Source organism: Oryzias latipes, chromosome 4, assembly GCF_053564925.1.
Source record: "Oryzias latipes strain Hd-rR chromosome 4, Olatipes_Hd-rR_3.1".
Taxonomy (NCBI): domain Eukaryota; kingdom Metazoa; phylum Chordata; class Actinopteri; order Beloniformes; family Adrianichthyidae; genus Oryzias; species Oryzias latipes.
In genome coordinates, this window is record NC_136240.1 from 20,365,164 (window position 1) to 20,388,404 (window position 23,241).

General features: G+C 38.0%; 1 protein-coding gene across 1 annotated transcript in view; it reads right to left on the reverse strand.

The window, feature by feature from the left end:
* Positions 1-23,241, reverse strand: part of gpc5b (glypican 5b) — a 53,784-nt gene that overhangs the window by 15,995 nt on the left and 14,548 nt on the right. The window contains exons 8-9 of the mRNA XM_011474169.4: positions 17,135-17,255; positions 6,018-6,156 (exon numbers count right to left, since the gene is read on the reverse strand). Coding sequence (XP_011472471.1) covers positions 6,018-6,156; positions 17,135-17,255 — 260 coding nt within the window. The remainder of the gene's footprint in view (positions 1-6,017; positions 6,157-17,134; positions 17,256-23,241) is intronic.

Genomic DNA, 23,241 nt, shown 5'->3' on the forward strand with positions numbered 1-23,241 from the left:
CTTCCCAAAACCGCATCTGTCCCACACAGGGACAGCACTTTTTCACTAGTGAAGTTCCCCATTGTGGGATCAATAAAGTTATCTAATAGTTAATCTAATGGTTATAACTGCGTGTGTCCTCCAAATACTGTGCTGTAGAGTGTGATGATCTATTGCATGTATGTGTGGTTTACCTGCAGCACAGCAGCAGAAAAAAAAGCCATTCTGTGGGTCAGGTGTCCCCTAGCTAGACAGTCCATCCAGAAACAATCACATCAAACTTTATTTAATTAGAAAACAAGCCCTTTTAGCAGCTCAAACCACTTTATAGTTAAGAAAAAAAAAACAGGCAAACCAAAAAACAAATAGTACCCACCAAAATTTCAATTATTACCAACCAACTCCTTTGCTCTGCCCCCTCCCCTTAGTTGACACGTACACGCCATGACCACACACATAATGAAAACGGACATGAAAACCTGACTGTAGTTTAAAATAAACTAATGGCTTTTATTTTTTGTTTGTTTGTTGTTGTTTTTTTTACTTGTCCTGTCCAACAGCTGGGCAGGCAGATGACAGCTGACGGCCTCTTGTGTTGGACATATTTTACTTTAACAAGAGGGGTTATTAATCTTCAGACAAACCAAAGGTATGTCTGAATAATTGTAATTGAGGCCAAACTTGATTAATTTCAATCATGTTTGAAAATCTTTAGTGTTGGACCGGACAGAAAAGGAAAGAAGGGAAGAAGAGAGAGGGATGTTAGAGAGGGGGGGGGGGTAAGAGGGTGATAATAGGAGGGGGGGGTTAGGCCATGAAGCAGCATAAAGCAACAGGTTTTCTGGTTGTTTATCATTACGGTAAGGTTCAAATGTAGTACAAAGAGGGCGGGGCCTGTCCAAACACACACACTCAAATGTTATCAACACACCTGCTGGTTGAAAGAAAAAAAAAACGTCCACATGTCAACATGCACACAAAACAGATAGTGTTCACACATGCATACTTATGCCTTTAAACCAACTAGTGTGAAATATTTCAGTCATTCAATCATGTAAACTGTTAGTGCAAAGGTGAGCTAACACCTGTGCTCAGGTGAGTGTTTATGTTTTTCTAAAATGGACGGTGGAATGTGAAAAGAAGGAAGGAGAGTGCCCAGCCATCCCCACACCAAGACCCCCGCCGCACCAGCAGCGGCAGCCGGAACCCCCAACGCCACACGGCAGCAGGCAGGGAACAACCGCCCCCCGGGCGACCCAGCCCGCCACCCAGGCCAGGGCCAGCAGGACCGCCGCGAGGCCCCCAGAGCCAGAGAGCAGGGAGGCACGGAGGGAAAGGGAGCGCCGCCCCAGCCCAACCAGAAGGGCAGCCCCCCGCCGCGCCGGGAGAGCCCAACGCAGGGCCCCAGATTCAGGATTCAGGTCAACCAAAAGCAGAACAGATTCAAGAGCAGTTTTTACGCACCAATAACTCTAGGGAAGGATGCTGTACTATGTGCTGTGCAATAACCTGGTGGTCAACATATCCTGAGCAGCTTATGTGTTTGTTTTTAATTATTTATAAGAATTTCTTTTTACCTATCTATTAAGTGGACCATATAGAAAACTGCATAAATCTGTTATATGATTTGTGCCAAAAAAATGGATCAAAAATGCTGCTTCATTGATGCAACAGTAGATTTGCATCAATTATTCCTTTTTCTTCTGCATGAAGTTCTCAGCCTCTCTTTATTCATAAAGAAATAAAGAAATAAAATAGCATGACCAAAATGTTTTCCCTCAGCACTTTGTGGACCTTGTTACTTCTCTCAACATCGGAAGGAAGAAAAGGACAAAATTAGAAATCTAAACTGTGCTAAACATAAAAAAATTAATTACACAACAGCAGGGACATAAAGTCTACATGCACAGAAAAATACTTCACCTCATCGGCTTCCTCTACGAACCACATGCTCTTTCAGCCTCAGTGAGTATAGTGTTCATTAATATTCAAAGAGATGCCAACAAGCATGGAGAAGTGCAGAAAATTCCCACTTTGCCTTCTTCATAGTTATTCTTCCCCCCAGATTCTGGAAGAGCCTAAAATATTATGATCCTATCACAGTAATGCTCACCAACAATCGTCAGCGTAAATAGTCGAAAATGGATGTTCATTCCTCAGCTGGAGTAATGAACATCCAGAGTCATGATCATCACATCAAGGTCAGTGTCAAGGGTGCAAAAAATTGTCTTCAAACGCCTTATTAGGGAAGAAAATAGTAAAGAAATGAGATTTGTTTTTGTTCTGATAGTGCAGCAGATGAACAATCAAATAACAACGAAATTCAAATAAATCTGATGATCCAGACCCTTTCTATCCAAAGTACTAAGATTTAAAGCAGTCATAAGAAAAAAATCGAATTTCTCCTTTTTAAAGTCTAACTTTCATTACTCATAAAAGAAAACAAACTTGTACAGTATTGTGGGAAACTACAATTTAATTTTGTGAAATAAAACTACTGCATGTATTGACAGCACGAGTAGTAAAGGTGACATGTTCCATTTTTTTCTATTCCTCACCTGCTTGAACATGCAGTATTCTGTGAGCTCCTGACCCACAGACAGCACTGTATCATGAAGAAGCAGTGAGGCACGTAGGAGCTTTTCTCCATTACTGGGACACTCGTTCATGACACCAACAAGGACAGGACACTGTAGCAATGATGAATCCAAAACCTATAACCTATTGCTGTGCCGTTTGGGGCCTTTGGGAGCTGATGACATCACCTTGGTGAGAATAAACAAAGAGGATGCAGCCTCCAGAAATGACTAATGAGGCGATGCAGAAAAAAAATCCTAAAAATTAAGACAAACTGAACCCTGACATTAAAGGCTGTGGTTTAGCTCTGATAAAGCACTTTTTATATTAATGAACCACAGTTGTGATGTTGACTCAAATGTTTTTGCCGTGGGGTCAGCACTGATATCACCACAAATAATTCCCCTACAAAAATAAATAAATAAAAAACATTTACAGCCCAGTAGAAAGGTGGTAATACTTTTTTTTTCCTTTACAAAATGTTTAAGACAAAAAGTACAGATATCATATACATGTTACATGTTAGTGGCTAGTGTGCTCTTCTGAAAGAGGTACACTAACCAAAAATATAAACGCAACACTTTTGTTATTGCTCCCATTTTTTATGGTATGAACTCAAAGATGTGAAACATTTTCCACATACACAAAATAACCAGTTCTCTGAAATATTGTTCACAAATCTGTCTAAATCTGTGATAGTGAGCACTTCTCCTTTGCCTTGACAATCCATCCCACCGCGCAGGTGTGCCATATCAAGACACTGATTAGACAGCATGATTATTGCACAGGTGTGCCTTAGACTGGCCACAAGAAAAGGGAGCAATAACAAAAGTGTTGCGTTTATATTTTTGGTCAGTGTACATCCATGCCAAATTTGGTGCTTGCACCACAAATTATTTTAATAACCAGCTCCAGTGTGAGCAGACCTCTGATGGAAGAAGATGCTATTCTACAGAATACGAACAAATAAATTTGTTGTAAAAGAATTGCTTCAACAGCAGCTCGGAAAATTGCCTAAGTTGGAATAAAGCCATTTTTTTAACATGCATCTGACAACTGTTTTTAATTCTGCAGTTTTCCATTTTCCAAGAGCCTCTTGACACAACAATTATAAATTTAAGACTAAAAAGATTACAACTATCAACAATTTTATGATAAAATAAATTAAAGACATGCATGAAGAGGACTGCACTCTGCAGATGCAGACATACGCACGTGTTATAAAGATTATATTTACCATTAACGCTGTTCTTCTTTGGGTGTTGACCTAATCATAGCTTCCCTTCAATTACAGTTATCAAACTATGGTTTTGCCAAGATGGATAGCTGAGCCAGAACACAAAAGAACAGAATTAAACATGCTGGCAGTTGTATTATTGTTCCTCAATGATACAACTGCCTCCTTTCATGGAGCCTGTTATTTGCATCTGTTTGCTTCTTTTTTCCCCTGCTTTGCCGTTTGTGTTGCAATGTCACAGAGCAGTGTGACACTTTTTCCCACCTCAGTCATGCCTCTTTGTGGGCTTCAGGGAGAATCAGAAATACTGTTAAGAAGTGGTAAAAAGTAAAAAAAAAAAATCATTTGTAAAGTTATTTGTTTCCCAAAGCTGAGTGCAGTGTTTTTACACAAAGGTTGTGCTTTTTTCATAAGAAGTTGTTGGAATACAAAGTGTTTGTCTAATTTTTTTTTTTTGGTAGCTGTGTCCTTCACACAGTATTTGTGTATGTGTCATATTGAAGTATGAAATAACAGGACTATAATGTCCTCTCACTTTTTAGTGCAGTGCTGAACTGTTCCCCAAAGTGGCTGATTAGGAGGAAAAAAGTAAAGTGAAAGGCTTTCTGAATTAACTCATGGGTCCACCAACCAGAAAATCCAAAAACATAAAATAACTTATAATGAACAGACTCCGTAAATAAAAAAGTAAACATGATGACATGAAAACAGTTGATCAAAAAAAATATACCGTATTTTCCGGACCATAAGTCGCACCGGAGTATAAGTCGCACCAGCCCAAAAATGCATTATAAAGTAGAAAAAAACACAGATAAGTCGCACTGGACTATAAGTCGCATTTTAACTTTCACAACCTTATATGACACAATCATAGCAGACTGTTTATCTAATAATTTCACCATAATTCTTTCTCATACTTATTTATTTATTCCTTTCATGAAGCATCATTGGCCAATTAATACTCTGTATTCATCCTGTATTTGTAGAAACAGTTTTCACTTTTATTGCATTTCTGAATCATTGGAAAATAGAATATTATGTTGTTAGCCTTCAAGATCTTACTGTAAAAAAAAGTTTGCTGATTCTCTGAGTCACTTAACATACTCTTAACACTTAACATACCTCATACATCAAATTGACCCAGGAACATCATCTCTGTTCCTCACAAATGAACATAACAGGAGGGTTAACAATGTATTTATTTCAATTTATTTCTAATATAAGTCGCTGCGGAGTATAAGTCGCACCCCTTGCCAAACTATAATAAAAAGGGCGACTTATAGTCCGGAAAATACGGTACATGTCTCTCTTCCACCTGGCCTCTAGTTGCAATTTAAGAAACTGCAACAAATAATTCTGCCAGGTTTGCCTCAAACCCTAACATAGCTATAAAAGGCAAATAAAACACACACAAAAAAGAACATTTTCACAACAGGCTGTACATAGGTTTATATTTGTTATGAAAGTTAACTTTTTCATATGGTCACATGATCGTCACGTGAAAATTGCTCTCTAAAAAAGCAAAAACCTTCAGTGGTCATTTCTAAAACATTTGCACTTCCTTGGTTTAAATTTGGTCACAGGTTTGGTGAGAACAGTATTTGTCCAAGCCACCAGAAAAATATTAGGATGATTTGACTTTTTAATTTTTGGATGAATGTTTATCATAAACTATTTAAACAAATTAAAATGTAAAGATTTGAACTACAGGATTACATCATGGTCTACAGGAATCCTGAGATCTCCTTCTGAAACCTGTGAATTATGTAGATCTACAAGTGCCATGAATAAATCACAAGAAAAACTCCTTAAGGTTTTTTTTTATATATAAGTTTTTGGGGTGACCTGATTAATAGTTTATCCTTTTATTTGTACTGAAAGGGGAAACTATCTGCTGAGTAAAGCAAAAAGCACGATAGAAAATGTGGAAGGGAGCTGAGACACATCGCTCAGTTGAACTAGTCCCTTTAGGCATTTTCCTTCTGCTACTAAACTTGTAAACGCTGCAGCATTTTAAAAATACACTGCAGGTCGGTGCACCATATGTTTGTATTTGCTTATACATTCATTAGTTGAGTGTGTGGGATTAGAATGTTTGTGGTGTGGGAGCCGGAAACTCTGTAGCACGAGGAGAAGCATGCAGGCATGTGTGTGTTTATGTGCATGTTTGCTTCTTCGTTTCTGCCTGCTGGGCTGGTTGTGTTTGTGTGTACATGTGACTTACCACTCTCCTGACCAGATGTTTCACAGCCATCTTCATCATCACAATCTTCTCCACTGCCCCCTTCCTTCTTCTCCATGCTTCCTCCGCGGTCTTCCCGTTCCCGTCCTTTGCTGGCCCAGCCGAGCTCCACCAGCAGTTCCTGTAAGAAGGACACTTTCTTTTTTTGTACTGCTACTAATGACTCTCAAAATCTAATAAAAGCATTTGTTTTATTTATTTATTCGGATGCACCTCACTGTTGAAAAGATAATTGATCCTCAAATGGTATGTTGGGTCGGGGTTTCGCGCTCAACAAACATTTGGTTTATTCATTCAGTTGTTGTTGTGGACAATTTGCAAAGATTGCACTTGTGAGAATTTATTATAATCACTAATCAAATGTATGTTAAAACCCTTTAATCTATACATTTTAAAGAATTGTTTATTCCTGCACTTTGAATTGTTAACAGCTTCTCTTTACAGACGTTCAGGCTGTATTTGCAGTCTATTGTTGGTTCTTGTGCATGTAAGAAATAAAAGGTAATTTAATGAAGGGTATTTTAATAAAGAACATTATTAAAGATGTCTCCACTTAAGCCCATTATGATAATTATAACATTTTGTGTCGAAAATCTAAAACACAGACTTCATGCTTCCTTGCATGCTAATTAATAAATGTCAGCATGCAAAACAGCTTCACAGATGGTCAAGATAGTAAATGCTGGTTGGGAATTGTGTATCGTAGGCAGAAGCAGGCTCTGAACTTGTTTCACAGACATGAATTTATAGACCAAAGAGCATTTAGTTGGCATTCAAGAATAACAATGAAAATCTGCTACCTATTAATATAGAAACCAAGGCTACCAGAGCTAAGGTTATTCTGGTAAAATAAGGCAGAAATTGCTTTGACAAATTTGAGAGATAAAGGCTAAAACTAATGACCATCTTTAATGTCCCAAAATGGTAAATGTTATATACTTTTATACTTTTTTATGGTAAAATGGTAAATGGCGTATACTTATATAGCGCTTTCTACCTTCTTACGAAGGCCCAAAGCGCTTTACAGTCACAGTCCCATTCCCCATGCACACACACATTCACACACACATTCACACACTGATGGCGGCTCCGCTGCCAAACACTGGCGCCAACCTCCCACCTCAATTAAGACCCAAAGTGCTTTACAGTCACAGTTAACACACCATCACACTCAAAACTCTTCTGATATGATTCAGACTGCACCTAAAAAGGGTGGATTATTCCCGTCCTGTATCAAAACACAATTCAGCAACCTATTACTAAAAGACGGTTTAACTTGTTATGGGGGAAAACATGTGTGAAGACATGCAGTGGAAAGACATGTTACCTCAATATTAACATAAACAGACCCCGAGGCAGTACATGTGCCTAATTTTGCTATACAATTCAACTTAACACTGCAGAAACTAGCACTAGCATTGTTGTGTGTTTTCTGCAGTAAGCATTTTCTATAGGGAGAGGTGGGAGCAATAAGGCTGATGGTAGAGCCGGTTGTGTGACAAAACTGTTCGTCCCTTTGCTGCAACAAATACCAGAAAAGTATCAATATGAATGTAAAAAAGGCAACAACAACAAAAAAAAAAAACCCATGCAGGACAGGGAGCAATTGTCAATTTCTATGTGTCCTTTTAAGCAGAGGAAAATCCACCTGTATCCGACAGATCACACTGTTGTTTTTTTTTGCAGAAATGCATCATTGCACCACTAAGAAAAGCTAAGTAAACATCAGAAAGAAGAACACAAGGAGTTTGAAAAAACAGCCTAAACTTCAGCCCTCCTTCTTTTCATTGTCATTTAAAAAATTCTGACATCAAACTGTGATGTCTAGCAAAAATAGATGCACTGCAGCAGCGTCTGCTGGGTTTTCTCTCTTGGAATAATTAATTTATATCCCAGGAGGGCACCATGCGCATATTTCAGAAAACAGCAAGCTAAAAGAAAAACAACGTAAACTTCTAAGGCACTACAGTAGCTTTTGCCCACTCTAATAACATTTATTCCCAACAAATTTATTACCGCAAAACCTGAATAACCTCTAAAATTACTTGTGATTGAGCTCATGCCGTTCTAACCTAGAAAAACCTTTTCTTTTTGCCAATTATATTTGTGTGGACTATGAAACCCACTGTTCTGTTGTAAGACACATAAAAATGCTTGTGGTTTCTGGGAGAAAAACATCCACTGATAATTTATTTATTTTTTACCTATTGCTGTCTTAAGACCTTTTTTAGCATCCGTCATAAAAAAAATATGCCAATCCAATGCTTTAAGGATCTGTATTCTATTCTATATTCTTTCCAATCATGAAAATGTTCAATATGTAAGACAAACATGTAAACATGTAAACTTATTGGACATCAGTAATTTTCATGAAAGGAACAAATAAATAAATGAAAATAAAAAATGAAATATTGTTTGCTTTTGTATTTTTCATTTTTTGTTTTATTTTCACATGTTCGCTTTCATTCATCACAAAAATGTTAAGAGATTCAAAGTTTTAAGTTTAAAGTTCCATTACTTAGGGGGTGTGGTGCCTAGGCGTTGCTGCTTCTTGTCTATCTGCCATGGGTTGGGGGTGGGGGTCGGGGCCTTCTGGTGCCCGGTGGGGACTGTGGGCGCTCTTCTCGGGCGGGGTCCCACGTTGGGCCCTCCCGACGTGGCGGGGGGGGCTGCTCTCCTGGTTGGGCTGGATCTTGCACTCTCTGTCCCCCCATGCCTCCCTGCTCTCTGGCTTTGGGGGCCCCTGTGGTGGTCCTGCTGGCCCTGGCTTGGGTGGTGGATGTGATCGCCCAGGGGGCGGTTTTTCTCTATCCGCTACCGTGCGGGTGTTAAGGGGGTTCTAGCAGCCGCTGCTGCTGCGGCGGGGGTCTTGGTGTGGGGACGACTGGGCAATCTCCCTCCTTCTTTTTACAATCCATCATCCATTTTAGAATAACATAAACAATCACTGGAGCACAGGTGTTAGCTCACCTTTGCACTAATACTTTTTGTGATCAAATGAAATATTTCACACTAGTTGGTTTGAAGGCATATGTATGTGTGTGGGACCATTATTTGCACAGTGTACATGTTGACAAGTGAACATTTTTGGAGCCAACAGGTGTGTTTATAACATTTGAGTGTGTGTGGGGGCAGGCCCCGCCCTAATAGACTTGTATTACATCTGAACCTCTCTGTAACGAGTATAACCATCCAGAAACTTGTTGCTTTATGCTGCTTCATGGTTTAAATCCCCCCCTCCCATTTTATAATCACCCTTCTTTCCCCCCTCTCTACCATGCCTCTCTCTTCATCCCTCCTTTCCTTTTCCATCCGGTCCAACACAAAAGATTTTCAAATATGATTAAAATGAAAAAAGTTTGGCCTCGATTACAAAAGGGGTTTATTCAGACATACCACTGGTTTGTCAGAAGATTCATAACCCCTGTTGCTAAAGTAAAATATGTCCAACATAAGAGGACTTTAGCTCTCATCTGTTTGCCCAGCTGTTGGACAGGGCAAGTAAAAAATATATAAAAAGTTTTAAGTCTGGAACAAATCAGTTGTTTTCATTAAAGAAGATGACTTTTTTTAACATTAAAACACAACCTAACCTTGAAACATAACCCCCTTGATAAATGAAAATATGGTAGGAGCTCTAAAAAGATGGACCTTTTCCATCATTTCGAGCCAAAAGTGCAGTTATGCACAAATTGTGCAATGCATTGCTCTGAATAATACATAAACGTATGCTTACTTATCAATACATGTTTGCATTGACAGGGGAGTAGCTTGATTTTATGTATATCTAACAAAGAGGCAAATTTAAGACATCAACTACTGTTTTTATGTTTTTTAACACTTTATTCAAAGATTTTCAATTTTTTTATACAATCACACATTCAAACAAAAAGCGACTTTAGAACTATTCAATTACAAAGGAAAGAAAGAAAAAATAAAATGAAATAAAACCTGCCAACCAGTGGCATGTAAAACAAAATTTGCGTACACAATTTTCTAAGCAAATATTTATAAAAGAGACAACAAAAAGACAAATAACAGTCAATTAAAAATAGACCAAAAATGTATATCAATGTTGTAACATATACTTTTTTTATGTTTTAAATAAATAGAAGGATGCAAGAAGGGTCGTCTGTCCTCCATCATACAGTGGATGTTTGGTAGCTATGGAAACGAAGGGAGCTATTAGATCACAGCATGTCCAAAAGGACACAGAGGCAGGCTTTAACCTGCAGTGAGTCACCGTCAAGTCATAGGACGGCAGTTGAAGACAAAAACAAATTACAGCCATGCTTCCACCACAAGTGTTTTTCTTAGTCGAGACGAAAGTCTGGAAGTTAAACAGACTTTTGGCCATGTGGCGCTGAAGCTGCTCACTGACAGCAGCAAGCCAACACTAACAGAGACGACGACTCCAAAACGGTCTCTAAATGTGTGGAAGGAAAACTGAAAAAAGACTCAGTGCATGACTGAGGGTTTTGGGGTATATTATTATTTAGTATGAATACAGCAGTGAGACAATGTTGATTTGTAGAGTCAATTCCACACTCACAGTCTGACCAAAAACATTCATGTATCACTTACCAATACAAGACTGATCCACAGATAAACACAGCTGTGTGAGGTAATCAAACCCAACAGTCCAGCGCATCCAGTTGTTAATACATAATAGCAGTTAAAAATTAGATTCTAGTCTGGTGGTGTAAGCTAAAATGATTTTTTGTAGCACCTTGATTATTTTTTCTACTGATGAAAAAAGGGTCCAAAAGAGGCTAGTTTTACTAACATTCATAAGATGAACAAAAAGTCAAAGATAGTATGAAGGGACTTCTACTATAAGATGAATCAATCTGCAATAGTTGGAACTATTGAAAAAAGGGGAAAAACTCAAGGCCAAAACTACAAAATAAAATAGGAAGTTGCCCCAAATCTTGCTCGAGGCTTTTCCATTACAGCTCTATTCATTTTTAATTTCTCCTCTATGATCAATTTTCAAACGGTTAGTACTTCAGTGAAGTAAAAGGGACAACATCCAGTCTTCACTACCAAATCTAAGTCCCTGATTGGTCAGAGTTCGACCTGGCTTAACTTTCAACGTTTTGTACGTAGAGTCGGAAAATGGTCGTAAAAACTTGGGTAGCGATGCATGAGCACCAGAGTTTTGAAAGCCCGAAACGCACAAGCATTTGCAGACTTTTAACTGAAAGTTGTTACTTGAACGTGTGTTGCAGAGGGCCCTGTGAACATAATTTAATTCCTGCAAAGGGCTTTAACTATCTTTTACTTTACCAACATAATAAAATTCACATGTGAAGTTGCCCTGAAGAACAGTACCCTGAGGTAGCACGAGCTGCATGACTGAGAATCTTCACAAACATGTTCTTATGTTTATCTTAACTTGCTGGCACATTTTTTTTTGAGTGTTTTCTTTTTTTTCTTTTTACGTTTCCGTGTGTGATATTTGTAAGCATCGAGGTAACATCCTGTTCAGAACTGCTTCAAGGGAGTTGTCTTCCATTCCTTACTGAATGCTCTCACTGGATGACTACTCGGGAAAAGAAAGTAAAAAGACTTTTAATGAAGGTCCCCTTGCCTCTGCTGTCATTAGCTGTCCCTTAATAAAATTCTGTGTAGGATGAGAAGAACCTGAGGTGCCCTCTCCATTCAGAACTTCTCCCACAGGCTCGACTGGGCTCATCATTATTGGCTCTAAAAACTCTAATTGGAATGATAAGTGAGTCACAACACTAACAAAATCTCCAAAGATATCTTAATAAGAACACAACCCCCTCCCTTAAGAAGAGCAAAAAAAGGGAGTTAAAAAAAGAAAAATCTTCAAACTAAGGCTGCTGTGATCATTTTTCTTTTAAGACATGCTCCTTTGTTCAGCTCTGCTTTCTTTCTCCTCTCATCCTTGTTTTGGCATTATATCCGCGGCACAGGAGACAGGCAAGAATGATAATTAATGAATGGCATGCATTTCTCTCTTCAGACAAAAGACTAAACACAGAGGTAGCAAGACTAAACACCTTCAAAAGACAACAACAGCTCATTGTCTGCTTTTTTTTTTATCCAAAAAGATCACACGCCGTGTAGAAGGGATTTTACTTTGACTTTTAATTAGTTGCAAGCTACAACAAATCAGACCATGGCCTCTCTGTGTGGTTCAGCATGTATGAAACCAAAAATAGTTGAGTAGCTGTTTCTTTTGACACTACGGGGACTGCACAAGTTGCATTAATGAGCATGAGAAATCACATTCATAAATTATTACACGTGTGCTTGGAAACTGTGGAAGAAAGCTGAGCTGGCATTCCCTAATTAAAATGAGATAAATGGATCAAACACTAAGGGTGTATTCACTCTGGAAAAATCATTTGGTCCGGTCTGAGTCTACTTAATTTGGTCCAGGTCGAGTCCTGAACCTCATGTTTGGTCTGTATTCAGACTGCCGTCAAGCAGACTTTCCTATTTCGAACTTAAGCTTGTAAACAAAACCATGTGACTAAAGATATCGTCAATCATTGGCCAGGAATCACGAGGGCAGGGCAAAACAACTAAAGACAGAAATTATGGAAATCTTGCACTTTGCAATCGTAGCTCACTAATTCAAACCATATAATTCGCTGACCAACTTTAAACGCACGTATCAACGTCAAGTACAACACTTTTTACAGCTATTTTGGTCTTGTGGAGGCATGCTGCAAGGTGGCTGTCAAGGAGATGTCAGCTAAGAAAGTACACTGATAAGCGTTTATGACAGATTGTCGGGGAAGCAGTGAGAAGCAATGTGTATGACGTTAAAGATTGATTTAATTTGCCTGCATTCATCTAATCACATCTTCAATGAGTTGCTGTGTCTCATCGTTGTGGTGTTTTGACATTTTTTAAAAGAGAATTCAGTTAAGGAACTACAAGGTAGCTTTTATGATGACGTCAAAGCAGCGCCGGGCGCATAACAAAATACAGAAAAGCATGTAAGAAGTGTTTTTAGCTGTGTTCTAACATGTAAAGAGTTGGACCCTTTTTCCTCTTTGATAACATGACAATCGTTGCTTTACATTATTCCGCAGCGCATCTGTTGCAACTTTCCTAATCTGTTTACATCACGTGGCCACTAGCTACGGTGACTGTTTTGGTCTAGGTGTTCTGCTCCGGGCATGGACCATATTCAGACTGAGGAATCTCAGAGCGAACCGAAGCTCAGTTGAATTGGAAACGAACCGAGACCACCTCAAAAATTGGGTTAGAGAGCGCTCCCTGGTCCTGGACCAGGGTCCACTTGGGTGTACTCAGATTGAAAATTGGTCCTGCATTATTGTAAATGATAAATGGTAAATGAACTCTGATTCACTTCAAGCAAACTAAATGTGTCCAGTCTGAATACACTCCTAAATTCAACCAACACAGAAAGATAGCTTTAAAAAAACTGAAGAAACTTCAAATATAGAAAATAAATCCTGATTTCCTCATTCTTTTAGATTAAATACACTAAATAAATCAAGGAATAGGCAAAATACTGAGTTTATTACTAATTTATGTTATCTATACTATTTGATTAATTGTATACACCTCAACATGAATCCCATGACCACACAGGGATTAGCATGCAGTTATTTCACACGTGCACCAAAAAACTTGAATTTACACACAGCTTTTCCAACATCATCTCTGCTATTTCATAACAAATCAATGTATGAAATCTATACACAATATCAAAGTTAAACTTTAACCTTAAAATAAATATTTCTTAATGAGTTTGACCTAAGTAGTTAGGAATTACAGCAAACCCATTCAAAACCAAGGATAGGCTGACTCTGGAATAAGGCTCTAAAGCAGGGGTCGGGAACCTTTTTGGCCGAGAGAGCCATAAACGCCACATATTTTTAAATGTAATTTCGAAAGAGCCATACAATAATGTAGCATCCCTTTCCCACACTGAGGCACGGAGACTTAACCTCTTTTAAGGTTCTTTATTCTGGTTACTGTAGACCGCAACAAACGCCGAACAATTAATTCAGCAGCTCCTGAATCTCTCCCGCCGAGACGAGAGCGCTTCTCCCAACTTTATATCCCCCTGCTCCTGCTCCAGCCCTCCCCTTTCCCTTATTTGGCCCATAGCTGAACCCCATTGGTCCAAACTACCTAACAACAGGCTGAGCGACAGAACTGAGGGCCAATCAGATCTCTGCTTGATCGATGCGTTCCATGAACTCCAGAACTTTTAACGCGGCCCGACAGTCGTCCAACTCAGTCCGCGACAATATGTTTAAAACTAAAATATAAGTGAATGTGTGCATTTGATGTAATTTCAACATTTTTAAAGTACAATAAGTCTGTGGATTATTTTTAATAACATTGTTATGCTGTTGCTTATAAATGATGAGTATTTCTCGTGGTAGTTCTGCTGATGGTCTAGTCTGGTTGATACGTGGTGAGTTTCTGCTTCATGCAGGCGTTGAGACTTTAAACGTGATTGTAGGTCTGAATGTTTTGTAGATGTGAGACAGACTGCTCACATGCAGACCTGCTGGAGTCAAACACACACTCACACGCTGCAGTGAGTGACAGGCAGCGGGTTTTACGTTTTTACAATCCCTGCGCGATTCACCTGCTGCCTGTCCCCACAACACCTCACCCCCACCCTCTGCTTTCTCCCTCACACATCCCGTCCCCGCATCTGCGCGCTCTTTCTCAGAGACGGGAGCGCGCAGTTTTAGGCACGGCAATTCACAGGTTTCCGGGTGGTACAAACTCTGTGAATTAATAGACAATTTTAAACTTATACTAGTGCTGGCGCAGATTTGTCTCTCTAAGCACCGCTACTACTGCGCGCCTCTGGCATCGCATCGCGCACGAGAAGGACTGGTCTAATGGGAAAAAAAAAATTAGAATTAAAGATTTGTCTGCGAGCCTCATGTGACCATCAAAAGAGCCATATATGGCTCGCGAGCCATAGGTTCCCGACCCCTGCTCTAAAGTAAAAACATCCCTGAAGGGGAAGAGCCATATAATAACTTGATGTTTTCTTCCAAACTGCCAATGTTACTGCATGATAACACAATTTGTTTTCAGATGCACTTTTACACTATAATGCAACCACAAGGGGGCATAATGCAGTGCTTTCATGTGCCGGTTCCAAGCCCAAGTAACTATAAAGGGTTGCATCAGGAAAGCCATCCGACGTAAAGTCAGAATCAATTATGCAAATCAAAAAACTTTACCAATAATCACCACTGGTGGTGTTGACCTACATTTTGCCTGGGGAAAAGGAAAATGTGTTTGTAGGCAGAAAGAGAAAAATAGGAAAAGGTGTAGGACTTAGAGTAGGAACTTTGAATGTAGGGACTTTAACAAGATGATAAATTTGGAAAATGTTTGAGACCACACAGTAGAAGAGATGGCTTTTGTGGAGCAGGAAGTAGCAAAGATCAGTAAGGGTGAGGAAGACATTGAAGAGGATGAAGAGTTGAAAGGTAGTTGTTCCTCACAACACTCCAGTGGAGGTGCTGTGGTGTTTAAGAGAGGCTGCAGCAGAGTTCTTGGAGAGGGCGATGATAACTGAAAAATGCTCTGGTGCCTGTTTTTAACCGCTTGACACCTATTGATGCAAAGATGCATCAAACCACTTCTGCACCTAAATTACCTTAGTTTAGCATCTACATGAAAGCAAAAACATACAGTGCATGAACGTTTTTCATCGACGGGAACAAATTCAGGCATCAAGGGGAGTGAGTGAGGTGGAGGCAGAGAATAGGCTTAGAGCTCTATTCTTGTTTAAATATTTTCTTCAATGTCCTGCTTCAATGTCCCGATTCCAGTGGTGAAAGCTTATCTTATTTTTTGTCAGACTTAATGTCAGACTTGTCACTGCATTTCTAAATTTCTAAATTGACACACTGTTAGTTTACTAACAGACAGTAAGATACATTTCCAACAGTAGTCTCCTTTTCTTTCTTATTTATTAAAATAACCGGTTATTTCCACTTTAATTCATGGCTTTTGTGGGTTACAACACAAAAATGTGTTTAATTTCGAACAAATAATATTTTTGACCTAATGCTTTTCATATAAATTTGTCATCAGCAAAATTAATGAACAATAAGCTTTACTTGGGATGTGTAGCAATTAGGTATTGGTTCATAAAATTATATTAATCCTCTGTAATCCAATTACTAAATTGTAAAGGCTTTTAAAAGGCTGCAGAAATTTGTACTTATTGTGGGGTTGCTTATATTACTATCACACAATATTGCGTACATTTTTTTAAAGCTCTGACATTTGTGGTTATTTAATGAGCATACTTAGACAGAAAAAATGATGAACATGAGGGTTATGTTTCAGCCACACACGAGTTTACAGCACAGAGAAAATTTGAATTATTGAATGCTTGAAACTTGCTTTTTTCACTGGATATTCTTACTTTGAGTCAGTAATTGTCACAGCAGCCTTCTGATCTTTATTTACTATACACACTACACAGTATGTAGTCCGGCCGTGGTGCAGCGGTAGGGCGGTCGACCCATGATCATAAGATTGCAGGTTCGATTCCCGCCTTGCACGCCCATGTGTCGAAGTGTCCTTGGGCAAGACACTGAACCCCACCTTGCCTCTGGTGGGAGGTTGGCGCCAGTGTTCGGCAGTGGAGCCGCCATCAGTGTGTGAATGTGTGTGTGACTGTGTGTGTGCATGGGTGAATGGGACTGTGACTGTAAAGCGCTTTGGGCCTTCGTAAGAAGGTAGAAAAGCGCTATATAAGTATATGCCATTTACCAGTATGTAGTGTGAGCTTCTTATTTCAGATCTTTCAGATTTGGTTTTTTTTTAACAGTGTCCAAAATTATGTATTTAGTAGCATTTCAGTCCTTTTTCCAATAATCACTATTTCTTTTTCTTTTTTTTTAACTTTTATCCTTTAGTACATAAAATACCCCAAAGTAATGTTATGCTATGTCTGAATGCAAACAAATAAAGATATTGTTTTCAGAAATATAAAGCAAACAATCCCATTTTTAACTGCCGGTACTTTGTTTTTCTTAAGAAAACGATCTTTGCACCTGCTAAATTATATCTAAAATGAACATAAAATCCAATGTTACCTGTGTCCTCTGCTCCAGCTTCTTTTTCGCCCCCTTCAGGACTGCATCTGTATTACGCACGCTCATCTCTGGGTTCTCCTTCTGAGCTTTTAAAGAGCTCCCAGCAACATGACCTGCATAACTGCACACAAAGGAAACATAATTCTTAATGTATCACTTCCATTTTTTATTTCACCTCAATCCATTTCAAACTAATAGAAATCAATTTGACCAAAACATGAATGAATAAAAGTTAAAACATTAAAAACAAGCTACATAAATACAGTACTTTTTTTAAACTGATGTCAAATAAGGCAGAAAAAAAATAGAACAAAGAAAACAATTTATTTGCAAAATGTTGGCAACTTTACTTGTCTCCCCTTTAATAACCAGGTTTATGATGTTTTTTATGCATTTATGTGCATTAATGTGTGACATGCTGATGTGTTTTAATATGTAAAACACTGCAGTTGTTTAAAGCAATGGGTCAATACATTTTTCTGCAAAATTTTTATGTGCTGCATAATAAACACATTTGTTAAAATGTAGATACCAACATCAGTGCTATATTTGACAACCGGGTTCTTCATTTTTATTTATGTATAAAGATTTTTCTGATTAATAGGATGGTGAAGGCAGAATGACTGCGTGTTGATTTTTTTCGTGGGCTGTGGGGAAGCATCACATCATTTTCTAAATGGGAGGTTCATTGATAAAGATGATCTGAAGGGAAAAGCAGAAAATACTCCCAAGTCTCAAAACCAGCTTTGTGAGCTAACATGACCAGACATCAGTTCAGTAACCGCCATCGTCCACGCCCTCCAATACACAAACATGCTCTGACTGAGACGACCACGAAACAAAACTGTGGGAACCAAAGAGACCCTCTAATGCAAGAAGATGGTGCGGTGGTGGGGAATTCATCCTCTGGAGCCGTGCTGATCCTGCTGGTCTGAGATCAGATCCCTGCAGAATCTTCACAAATATAATAAAGCTTTTAATCGTGTTCTGCAGATATTATTCGTATTCAGATCATATTTTATTGCACATATGTGTCTAAAGTAAAAATTCTTACAAGTCTCTGTACAGAAGAAAATGTCTCTGTCCTGAGGTGAGCTCTGTGGGGTCTTTTTCGAAGCATTCTTTCATATCTAGTTTTACAAAAATGAAAAACCACCTGGGATATATATATATATATATATATATATATATATATATATATATATATATATATATATATATATATATATATATATATATATATATATATATATATATATATATATATATATATCCATCCCAGGTGGTTTTTTATATAGATATATATAAATATTTTTTTTTTAAATCATCCTTTACCCGGCTCACCTTTAAAATGAAAGCCAAATGTATCTGATATCGAGGGAATAAAATTAACATTTAAACCTGAAGTCAGGACAAATATAGAAGTATTAGTGAGGGATTTCATAATGTGTGTAATGAATCCTTTAACATTATCCAGGCTAGATTTACATCTCTTACTTATGGTGGAAAAGTATGAGAAGTGAATAAGAAAGAGGCAGTCAGGCACCACAGCAGAATACAAAGAACTTGCAATGGCTAAGTGATGGAGATGACGTTCATCATCTTAAGGAAGGGAACTTTGCGATACATTTGCTTGCTTTATTCAACTTTATATTATTTTTAAGAACTGTTGCAAGGTTTTTAAGACCCACTCCAATCATTTTTCAATCTATTTTAAAATTATGATTATGCCGTTTTAGGCAAAATGGTTTATAGTTTCTACAGAGCGGCAGTAGTTCATTTTAAATTCACTTCTGGGTTATGAAAGGGGATGTTGGCATGGAGTAAGTCCGCCCTTTTCCCATCATCCATCTGTTTACGTGCTTTCCTGCCAGCTTACCACAGCCCCTCAGACGAGGAAAACAAAGATGGATGCATCAGAATGGAGTGGAGCACGGAGCTTGTGGTTTGCCATTGTAGCCACTACGTCACACTTACAAGCTTTTTTCAACAGGAACTTAGCATCTGCTTCTGATTCACAACAATTTGAATAAAGTACTCAGTAGTACAAAGTACTCAGAAATGCAATTTTAAGCTTAATTTTCTTCATATATGTCCTCCATCAAGAAAAACATGCTACAAGAACAAGTTGAAAACATCAAAAACTCAATTTTCACTGTAGTGCGCCTATACAACTTGCATGAATTGTATTTAAGAGTTCCATAATGTCTATTTTAAATGTGGGAAAGATAAAGTTTGTGTGTAAAATATTTCAAAGATTAGATTAATTATAATGTTTAAACAAATTGGTTTCATCAAGGTTTCACATGGATTCTCTCAGCACTTGTATTAACAGATTCTGGAACTGATGCAACAACATCATTCTATAAGGACAAAAAATGTGTACACAACCTCTTTGTCACTAAAGTGGGCATTACATACCACTGCATGTACTGAAGCCCAGTGTGCTGCCTGCTTGCTCTGCCCAGTTTAGGCTGAAGGAAGTGAAATACTTTCCCTGACTTTGATCTTTTAACCAGCAATTACACTGCATTAACAAATCTCTTCTTATGTGACCTACTTTATCGCCTGGATCTCTTTCCTGTAATGCAACATAAACAACACACATTTCATGCAAAGTCTTGCGTTGATTATCAAGAAGCCCTGGTGAACACATTAAATTATAAGGTGAAGACCTCCTTATGTTTGTTTACACAAAGATTTGAACTTGCCATTTCACTGAGACTTTAATGTACTGATAAAAAACACATATGTTCGCCCAGAAAAGAAGGATTCAACTTAATAACAGGATGTTGGGATGCAAGTACCACAAACAAATTAATGGAAGGAATAAAGAAAATGTTCCCTAAAATGACGACAAGGAGGAGGATTAAAGAAGAGAGAGAAAGAGAGCAGGAGAGGAAAAGGGTGTTGAAAGAGGATGGAAAAAAAAAAGAATAAATGAAAGAGCAATTAAAAACCACAGACTTTTCCCTGTGGGAAAATCCCAGGATTCCTTAGACTGCAGCAAGGATCCCAAGGATCAAATTCAAAACCGCATATCCAAGGCATGTGCTATCACCAATGTACCCTGCTGTAGAATAACTCAAACTTTTTTGTCATCATTATACCTGTCTTTATTAATCGTAATGTCGCCAGGCTTGACAGGCAGATGGGAGGAGCTAAAAGGACATCTCTGTGCAGCTCTGAGTTTGAACTCTGTACTTTGAGACGTTTTTCAGGGCACAAAAACAACTCAATAATGTTCAAGGCAGACATTTCTGAGCTGATAAACAACGAATGCTGCATGTCATTAAGCCAAGATAACAAATCATAAACATGTGGTGGTAGGATTGGTAATTATCTCTTCTAATGAACCTCAGAGCTCAAATCCCAAATGAAGTCAAAAAACTGAAAGATTAAAGAAAAAGATGGCAATTTCTTAAAATGTCATTCTTAAACTTGGTATTAAAGTCCCACTCCAATCATCTTTTGAGCTATTTTCAAAGTGCTCCCAGGGGTCTTTTAATTATATTATGTCGATTTTGACAGAATGAAAAAACCTGCCACTTTCTAGGACATAGTTTCAGCAGAGCGGCAGTAGTTTATTCGAAATTCGCCTGAGTTGTGGGACCGTTCCGGCGGCGCAACCCCACCCCACTTTCCCCACAGAGAATTTGTGGTCCGCTCAGGGCATTTTCTGAGTCACACATCCCTTTTTTTTAGACGACTTTCTTTTCATCTGGTTCTGATTCACAATAATTTAGATAAAGAAATACCCAGAAATGCAATTTTAAGATGAATTTTCTAAATATACTTCCTCCATTTTGCAATAGAAAAATGCTATAAGAACATGTTAAAAACACCAAAAACCTGATTTTTTTTTATTGGAGTGGGTCTTTAAGGGGAAAAACAACTTAAACTCTCGTTGTCTTTAGACATTAAAATAGTTTATAAATATGTTTTAGGTTTAATTTCTTTGACCCACCAACAATGAAGGAAAAGTACTCTTAAGTCAGATATGCAATACATCAATGTAGAATCACTGAATACGTCAAAATGATGAATAATAGTCAAAAGTTAAAGCAGCATCTTTCCTGCCTAATATCGATTCATAATTTCATAATATGCCTACTAATGCAATTGGGAGATTGGACTGTACAATATATCTTATTGAGAAATCAATTACTGATGTAGGAAAGGTGCCTGAAGTGAACATTAGCAATGATATGCTGAATAAGTGACAGATCCCCCCTGTGGCTGCTCATACCTATTCTAATTTGCAAATAAAGATGCAGAGCCAGCAGCAGTATATTACTGCTCATGTTTTAAAACACAACAAATTATTTGCACATGAGGCGAAATTAGACTTTTAAGTTTAGAGAGATAAAACTAGAAAAGAAAAACATAAACAGGAAACCAACGGATGCAAAGTGAAATGTTTGGACCATGCTCCCACTTACTTTTTAATGGAAAGTTATATATTGTTTGACAAATACATCTACATATTATTCTTATCTTCTTTGCTACTGTCGTTACCTGCCTCTGGATGGTGCAGAAACACTTATTTGCGCAAAATTTGTGTATTTTGAAGTGGTTTCCTTCAGTCTAATATCTGTTGCCACAATGAATGGATTTTGAAGCTGTCAGAGCTAAGAAAGAGCTATAGATGGGGTGTGTGCGTGTGTGTTTGACTATGGATGATACTATTGCAGAGACTGCACCACAGTCTCAGAGAGGGGTGATGGAGTGACATTTAATAAGATCTGAAGTGTAAGATATAAATCCCCAGCATAGTACTGACAATGCTGCTACCTATGGGAACACACACACGTGCACACACGAACATACTCCTAAATCACTGTGTGACTCATCCATGCAGCGAATGCTTAAACCATCGTGGTTGTCAGACTCAGCATAATTTAGAGAAAATGATGTTAACTGTGCAGATCAGATCTGAAGGAGGTGTGTAATTTTATTGCCACAACCTTTGTCGTAAATCTGGGTGAATTCCTGTGGAGTTCATCAAACAGGCACTTTCTCTTTAAACACACAAAGCATGGCAAGAGTCGACACCTGAGGCATATCAACGCCTGCCCTTCTTGTTGTACAAGTCAGAGATAATATATGTGCTGCGGTTTGGATGGGACGGGAAAACTCAGTCACTTTCACCTTTCATGTATTTTTTAATTCCCTGCTTCTCCCTCCACCCAAAAACAACCTAATCTCTGAACTCCAAACAAACTTTACTTGAGATTTTATACAAAGTCTGATGTAAATCTTTGTCTGTCTGAAGCATGAAAAACCTAAGGCGGCGGCAGGTGTGGCAGGAAAACGTAGACAGCACAGTGATATGCTGCCTCCCTCTTCTGGAAGCATCGAGCTAATACAGGTAGATGCCTATAAGACGACTGTCCATGAACCATCATGTAACTTTTTCCACAACATAAACTCATTTATTGGTTTAGTATTATATTCATAAAGAGTAGGAAATAAGCTGAATTGAACTAAATTTGGAATTTGTAAAATTTAGATGGAACTCTTCAACTGATGTACCACAACACTACATCCATACCATCACAACTGCTCTCCATTGTTATTTTCATTATATATGTATATATATATATATATATATATATATATATATATATATATATATATATATATATATATATATATATATATATATATATATATATATATATATATATATATATCAGATATATCAGATTGTATTCCTGGCAGGAAACAGAAAGCACTGCCCTTTATTAAGGCGCTAAAGTTATTAGTCTCATGCTAACGAATGCTGGCAGAGAGAGACATCATTGAAGAACTAATAGTCAGGCCCATGCCTGACGCGACTGTTGACCCTCTGAATTCTTCAGAAAAGCAGGACAGTTTGTTGAAATCATATTTTTCCTTTATTTTTTTTTATATCTAAAAGCATTTGCAGTGAAAACTAAGCATTTTTAGCAATAAATGTATGCCTAACTTTTATGTCAGGGAGTTTAAAGGGGAAAGAAATCTGTTCCTGATTACATTACCACTGTTCTTCTAACAATTTTGATATACATCTCCTTTTAAGGATCAGGGCTAAAATTACTATGAGACTATTTTTTCAAACTGTC